The sequence below is a fragment of the Lepidothrix coronata genome, unplaced genomic scaffold (genome assembly GCF_001604755.1).
Source record: "Lepidothrix coronata isolate B3197 unplaced genomic scaffold, Lepidothrix_coronata-1.0 Scaffold192, whole genome shotgun sequence".
In the NCBI taxonomy this organism is placed as follows: Eukaryota; Metazoa; Chordata; class Aves; order Passeriformes; family Pipridae; genus Lepidothrix; species Lepidothrix coronata.
In genome coordinates, this window is record NW_016690372.1 from 1,727,959 (window position 1) to 1,736,112 (window position 8,154).

At 38.2% G+C, this 8,154-nt stretch overlaps 1 protein-coding gene across 11 annotated transcripts in view; it reads left to right on the forward strand.

Moving 5' to 3' along the window:
* Nucleotides 1-8,154, forward strand: part of LOC108505488 (neurexin-3) — a 915,200-nt gene that overhangs the window by 882,942 nt on the left and 24,104 nt on the right. For all 11 annotated transcript variants that reach the window (XM_017831536.1, XM_017831535.1, XM_017831539.1 and 8 more), the window contains one exon: nt 2,922-3,093. In XM_017831536.1, the coding sequence (XP_017687025.1) occupies nt 2,922-3,093 (172 nt within the window). The remainder of the gene's footprint in view (nt 1-2,921; nt 3,094-8,154) is intronic.

Below are 8,154 nucleotides of genomic sequence, written 5' to 3' on the forward strand. Positions count from 1 at the left end.
GTTATATTGTGTTTTATCCTGATAACTGGAACAAAACCTTTTTCATTACAAGATTCTACTCAGTCCAAATAAGAGTATTAAAAGTTGTGCTTCTGCAAAATTTTTGTTAGAGTCACAAAGATCTCTGCCCAGGGGTGATCTGAAGAGAGCTGGAGTAGGCCTTCCATCAGGCCCATGGGGTTTTTGGGGGTTTTTTAGACCAATTTTTGCATTTCTTAGTTGCAACAAAGTGTTATACTACTTTTAGAAGGGCTATGTTCTCTTGGCTCTGGGAGGGGTGGGCAATCTGCTCGGGATGACGGCAGCATCGGTTTGCTCATTTCCCTCCTCTCTCCATCAGGCTAAAGGCAACTGGAAGTTTGCAGTCCTTTACTTCCAGAATCTTATCCCTTTCCCAGTTTGCCCTCTTATCATTAGCCCTTCAAATAGGTCTTTTTCTTCAAGCCCCATGAAAGGGAATGGTGAAAGGCTCTATTTCCTTTTCCTCGAAGGAGAGATCAGAAACATTTTCTTGTTCTTCCCACCATCTTCTTTCCCACTTGCAAGTGAGAAAATCTTTGCCTTGCTAAGCCTGTAGGGCTTAATTCACTCTGCTGAATACCTCTTAATCCCTTCCTCTTCTGTGGTGGTGGTGATCTTTTCCATTAGACAAGGTGCAGCTCTTCATCTTACCTGCTCACCAAGGTGGACTCTTATTAGAGCAGCCACAGTTTGCAAAAGAAGTTTGATGTATTGATGGTGATTGAAAAAGCTGTATTAGAGGTTGTCCAGGAGGTTGATGACAGGGCAGCACCTTGCTAAACCACAGTATCAATATCTGGGTTACTTGGTCAGTAGATAGTATTTGAGTCTTTGAGGAAAACTTAATCACTTGTTCTTTGCTAATTGCTATGCAAGTAAAGATAATTATATGCTTGCCAGCAAAAGATTCACTAAAACAGTGTTGGGAGATCACATATCAAAGAAGGGGTAAATCTGTGCCAGCAATGCTTTTACCTGAAATAAATCTCTGTTAACTGAAACCTCTCTTATTTCTGGGGTAACATTAGAGAAGAAAGGTTGGTTATTTTCAAATGGCATCTGAGTTCATGAGTCTGCTGGGAGCAGCAATCCACTTACCTCATGTTCCAGTGTAAAAAGGAAGATGATACTGATGTCTTAAAGGAAAGTCCATACAAAGCATAACAGTGCTTGAAACTGCATGTTTCATGCAGCACATGAAACTGTTCCTATCATGCTTTACATTTAGCAGAGTCTAAAATTTTCCATTGTAATGAGAGGAAAACCAAGATGCTTACAGTTGCAGTGCTAAACTTAAAGTAGTTGAACTACAATTCATTACCTCTTCAGCTACAAGAGGTTTCCTTTCCTAATAACAGTGTTGTAGTTTGATACCAGGGGATTTGGTGTTAGGAAAACAAATGTCAAAAAAAGAAGTGAATTGAAGATACAAGGAAGTTGTAGTGCATATTTTGGTATGAGTAAACTTTGAAATGTAAGGTAAAGCAGGAATCAGAAAGGGCCTCTCTGAGAAATTGAAATACGTCCAGGCATTTTAAGAAAATGGAGTTTTGATAACAGGAGACAGGAGTAAATCCAGGAGAGGAATCTGAGGTGGCCCTCAAGTGCAAGAGGAGAGGTTTCTTTCTTAGTGCTGAGATTTGCTAGTGCAAATGTAGTAAAGTTAGGGTAACAGCCCTGAAGGATGGAGTCCTATGCCCACCAAGCACGTATATAAGGTAGTAACAATAATAGAATTGTCTTGCACCCCTTTAGTATATGTCAGGGTTTTTTTGAAGAAGGTATATTTACACACAGCATCTACTCTCTGTTGTTGTTTCTTCCTTGCTTTTTCTATTAAGACCGTCAGCAGAGTTTTGCCAATTTTATAGTATTGATGGCTAGCAAATGCATTGGCTTCCTGTATGATACGTTATTTCTGCCTTTCTGCACCAATTTTGGATCTGTGCAGTACACCTAATATGCCTTCCTAATTGTTGACACCAGCATACTGTTGAGTGACATCAGCCTCTCCTTGTTGAGTGTTTGAAGATACATTCCCATTAACTGTATATTGTACAGTGATGAGAATTTCTGGCAGTTTAAATCAGTAGTATTAAATGAGGATATCTAACGTGAAGATGTTCTGGGCATGTATTCTACAATCTAAGGTCATTGAATATGGTTGTTGCTTGAACTACATGAGGGGAGCTGTAGGAAGAAGTGTTGTGGCTAATACAATGGGCTTTGCCTGCGCTTCTCTTTCAATCAGTACCTGATGGAAAGTTTTGGGAAAACACTATGGAAGACTGTGTTATTGGTTAGGCACTGTGTGCTGTGTGATGTAGAAAAGCAAAAGACTGGCTGCTCTTGTCTTTTAGGTATTTTAGCAATTAGGTTCCCTCAGGTTGTCAAAGTCAGCTAATTAAATTTTTCGCCCTTCTAATTCCATCCATCTTTTTGCTGCATTCTGCCTGCTGGATCCCAGTTATTTGTTTTGGGGTGAGGGCTGTTTGTTTCCCAAGCAGAATAACAGAACAAAACAGTTGGTGGGATACAGGCTGACTGTGGCTGTATTTCAGATAACCGGTGACTTGTAATAATCAGTAGAGATGTTGCTCAAATAACTATTTATCCACATTTCCTGATTTTAGTTGCCTTATTTCTCACCTGTCTTCTGTGATGTTTTACGGGAACAAATGAGTCACTGTCTTCGGCTGAATGCTGTAGAGTGTGAAACACAGTGTTTATTTTGAAGCAGAGCCAATGAAATGCGTCCTGACAAAGCTCAAAACGATGCTTCTGTGTATTCTTCAGTGCCATCTACCGGCATAATTGCCCATTAGAGATTTATAGGCGAAGAACATGCTCCTAATCGCCAGCAATTTAAAAACATTTGTTTCTTTTTTCTTTTATTTTAGGAGCAAGGCAAGATTGGTGTAGTCTTCAATATTGGCACAGTGGATATCTCTATTAAAGAGGAAAGCACACCTGTAAATGATGGCAAATACCACGTAGTACGCTTTACCAGGAATGGTGGCAATGCCACCCTTCAGGTTGACAGCTGGCCAGTGAATGAACACTACCCCACAGGTAAATATTTTTTTTCTTTTTGTTTTTCTCTGTAAGTGTATCTGTACCTATAAACTCATGTTTAATCACAACTGGTTGCTATATAAATCTTTGTTACTTCATCTCAACAATAAATTGACCAGCCTGGTGATGCATATTGTGTCTCTTGGAAAACAAACTAGTGGTCCTTTACACTGGAAGTATAAGCACGCCAGCTGTGTGGTATGATGCACATAGATCCTGCCATTTCAGAGGTCTCTAAGTGAATCCTGATTCTGCATGGTTACAAACTCATACAACAACAAACTCGGTTTTGCTACTTGTGATATTTTCTAAATATTTAGGGGAGAGAAGTTTCACACAGACCTTACAAAAAGGAGAAGTGACTAGCCGCATCCCAGATACTGTGTATATAGATATGGAGTTGAAATGTAAGGAATGTGGAAGATTAGGCAAGTATTTGTTCAGACCTTATGCTTGCCTCCTAATTTTTCATCATCTGAATTTCATTTTCTCTTTTAGGTTTGCGGATACAAAGGTTGACATCTAACCAAAATGACAGCTCTTAGTTAACTTTTAAGTCAAAATGTAGTGGAACAATTAATTATCTCTTTGGAAATTATCACCCTAAATCCAGCAGAAATAGTGAACTGGCTTTTGAGACACTCTTGAGACTCTTGAGGTCACATGTTTTCTCCTGCCACTGGCAAATCACAGCCTCATGATACTTTATGTCATTATGCTAAAAGGTCAAACTCACTCCAAGTGAAAAACAGATTGTTGTATATGATACTGACAGTGCGTAAGATAGCTGAGCTATGATGATATGTATGGTTACAAAAGGCAGAATGAGCACAAGAAAAGAATTCCAGTGTTAACAACATTCTTCTTATTCACATGTGGTTGTCTAAGTTCAAGCCATGATCATACTGGTTTCCAGTATGAAGTCTAAGCAACTTTCAGTTCTTCTTTTCTAGGTTGTACAGTACTAACTCACTAACTAAATAGTTGTGTGGGAGTTGTTCAAAAGAAACAAACTCAAATTATAGGAAATATCCTAACTTGATGTTGCATACTAATTTATGTGACGTTACACTAATGAATTACTCTAAGGGGATGATTTAATCTCTTCCACTCCCTGAGAAAGTGCACAGGAAAGTTTTTAATGTGAGGAGTCTATGCTGTGATGCTCTCTACCACATATTCAACACGGCCCTTTGTCAGTGTTTTGGTGAAGTGTGTGCAAAAGGGTACACTTCAATTATTAACCTTATTTCTGTGAAAAAAAATCATTTTGAATAGTGCCATGACAGACATGCTGAGTTAGATTCTAGCTCGGCTGTCTATTGGTTAGAGAGGAAAGTGGACTAGGAAAGGCCCAACTGAGGATCTTTCTTCTGCTTCTGTCATCGATTATTTTGTAAAATACTTCCAATCCAGTTGGCAGCCAATTACAATCACTAAGAACCCTATGAATAAATGTTCTTCTTACATTACTTACTGTAGTAAGTCCCTGGTGTAAAGGAACAAAATATTCAACTCAATGCTTTAGAGATTTTTTTATTTTTTTTTAAAAGGGAAAATAAATCACACTGAAAGACTACCTCAGTACCTTCTGCTTCTGCCTTGGATAAAGATATTTCTGTGTTTTCATTAGAAGATGTATGGTTTTATGGAGTCATCATTAATCTCATGTTCTGGGCTAGTATTGAGTGTATGCAGTGGTACCTCGAGGAGAAAGGACACCTTTATCTTCCAGACACCTTTTCCTTTTTGCGCGTGTATTTCAATTTCTGTCTGTTTGTAGATGATGAATTTTTCAGCCTCTCTCTGTGAAAATAAGGCTTATGGGATCATACTCTGTGTGTCTGCAGGCTTCTCCCTTCTTTTTTCAGCTGAATTTAAAAAAAGGGGGCAAAAATCAAAAAAGTAAAGATCCTACATGACTATGGAAAAAAACAAGCAAGCAAACAAACAAACAAAAAAAACAAGGGAGAAGGGCAGGGTTCCGGGCCTTCCAAGGAAGGAAGGACTGTGGCTTGATCTCAATTCATGTAAAATACCAGAATAGCCATATAATGCAGCAGCATTATGAATGCCTCAGATTCAGAAAAAGATTCAATGAGCCAATAACTACAGGAAACCAATCCCTATTAGTCCTATTTTCTCTACAGTTAATGGTTGAAAAAAAAGACTAAGCAGTAGCTTTTGAAATTAATAATTTGTTCTCTTTTACAGACCAAACTTGCATTATAGTTTCTTGTATGGAGTGCAAGACCAAACCTGTGTTCAACAGAAATTCAACTCTGTAAAACGCTTTGTGGTTGGATGGACCCAGGCTAATCCAGTGTGTTTCAGCTGGAGACTGCTGAAACTGTGATTCATGTCAGACTTGTGTAGTACTAGCTGAGGAAGCCTGTACATTTTGCATAGGATCAGGTCAATTCTGGAAACACACTTATTTGTACTGTTAAAAAAAAGTTATATTTGTAGCACATGCATGGTTGGGCACACTGTGTTGTCTGTAAAATGAACAATTTCATGTGTACTTGGTTTTCCACAAGGTGCTGCAGCCTAATGCTTGCAGATTTTATAAACTAGCTAGTGTATCTTCCTTGTCGTCACACATGGTACAATCTTCAGGCAGCAGGGCTGCATTTTGAATGGCATTTCCATGCTCCTCTCTGAGTTTTATTACTTGTAGAAGGATTATACATTCAACTAATAATTACTTGCTCAATGAAAAGCACAAATAAAAGTTGGATATTCATTAAATGAGCAAAGTGAGAGAATACTGGCTTTCCTTAAAACACAGTCTTCAGTTAAGTTGAAATTAAATGAAACTAACCCAATGGGACCAAAATACTCTAAAGATGCATTTTTGAAACTTAAAAAAAAAGACAAGGAAGTTAAAGAAAATGAAATAGCAACAAACTGACAATTTAGGCACTGATGTTTTGGTCAATATAGCATCCAATTGCATTTCAGTGACCTGCAACACAAGCTTTCTCCTTTCTTGCAAGGACAAGGGTTAGAGAGAAATGGTAAAAAGGAATTAGTTTGGAGCTAAGGTTGGCTTAACTTTGCGACTGAAATAATCCAAATCATTAGGGATGATCTCTCATCATTAGTGTCGTTCCAACGCTGCTGGAGTTTCTCTTACTGGACAGTAAGACTGAAGAGTAAGACTGAACAGTGGCCCAGTACAGGTATCTATGACAAAGTTCCTGAGATGGCAAATAGTAGTGTTAGTACTGAGGCTGCCATCTGCAATTCATCTGTCGTGGTTCAGCCAAAACCACTGAGCTATTTATGATTTATTTGCATTAGTTTCTCCCTTTCTTCTCTCTCTCAAGAACACAATAAGGGGATTACTTTTTCCATAGGCTGTACTGATAGCCAACTTCTTGATGCTTGATTCATTAAGTTGGTCATCACAGTGTGTTTCTCAGTCAGGTATAAATCTCTTGCTATGCTCTAAGATACAGGTCCCATGACTGCTTCACTTCTGTTATCTCACAAGCTTTCATCCTTTTGTGTACATACAAGAAAACAGGCTGTGCTTGGACACTGTTGTTTTCTTGCTTTTATGGTCTTGGTGAGAGCCTTCTCTGTATCTAAATACTTATAGTGATGAAATTGGACTCATTTTGGACCAAGAGTTCAGGAAGAGGAAGCACCTGACGTGTTTTTGTTTCAATTAGAATAAACCTATCAAATTTGAGACAGTTCAGAGAAATTTTCAGAATAGTTAAATCTGTCTTCACACAAAACTGGGATGTTTCAGTCCCTAAATTTTCGTTAGTTCTTAGATGTGAGATTTTTTTCTCTGTTCACTCACTTTTCTTGCAAAAAATACTTTGTGTGTTGCCAGATTTGTAGTGTATGTCAAAACAAGCCTGATATTCCTGTTCATTCATCCATGCACCGACTACATTTTCTACAGTAGAAAAAAACCCCAAACTAGTTGAAGAGAAGCTGTAGAGTAAGAGTGTCCGTGACATGAAAATAAAGTCTAATTGGAGTAATATTTTAAAGGAGAATATTAAAGGAAGGAAGGCAAGAGGTGGGAAGGAGTTGTCATTTAAAGAGGTGCACGATTAGGCAAGATAGCTGTAGCCTGGATTTTTTTAATGCATTTTAAAAATTAAAACAGCACTAAGCAACTGGATTCTTATCAGGATTCATTAGTTCATCCACACACTACATATTTTATATTTTTCGCCTTTATCATTCTCTTGAGTGATCTCTCAGCCTTCTTATAGTAGCCTCTGCCCTTTCAAATTACATCAATTTGCATTTCTTTTGCTACTGAATAAGAGAAAAAATAATTCATCCTCTATGCCCCTACTTCATTTTCTCTCTCAAGTACATTTCTGAGAGGAAGATGGATTTCTGGAAAAGCTGGACAGTTAGCTCTTGACAGCAGAACTAACTGCTCTGGCTCGTAGTGTGGTCACATAAGTGTATACCTATAAAACAAAAAGTTGAATCTGAGACCCTGATATCTGTGCTGAGGTTTTCCTTCAGAATAGTTCCAGTTCCAAGAACTGGATGTCCCTGAACATTTGGGGCATATCTTCTGATTTAATTTCATTTGAAAGCAATCCAATTTGAACTACATCTTTGGTAGTCTATGTGATACAGTCTTTGTCTGAAATATGCTTTCTAGAAACACAGGTTAAAGTGATAGTGGTTTAGATTCTCCTACCTATCTGAAATGTGAAAGGCATCAGCTCTCCCTTGCTATAATATATTTTTTCATTTACTTGGTGGAAAGTTCTGAAGTAGCTTGATTTGTACCAGGCACTTCATGTAAGACATGGAAGAAAACTGGCTGAGTTCCTACTTACTTCTTTCAATAAGTTTTCTAGCAAACTGAAGGAGTACTGTGATTATGGAACTTCATAGTCTGCTTTGAAACAGATCATTTCTTGTCCTACTGAAGCCATTTATCACCTTTCCCTGGATATTTTCAGTCTCATACCACAAGTGGCATGGTCTTTTTGTTTGATGATTTCCCACCTCATCCCTCTACTAGAGGGACTCTGAGGAGGGTTTTCTTTTTTCTTTTTTCTTTTT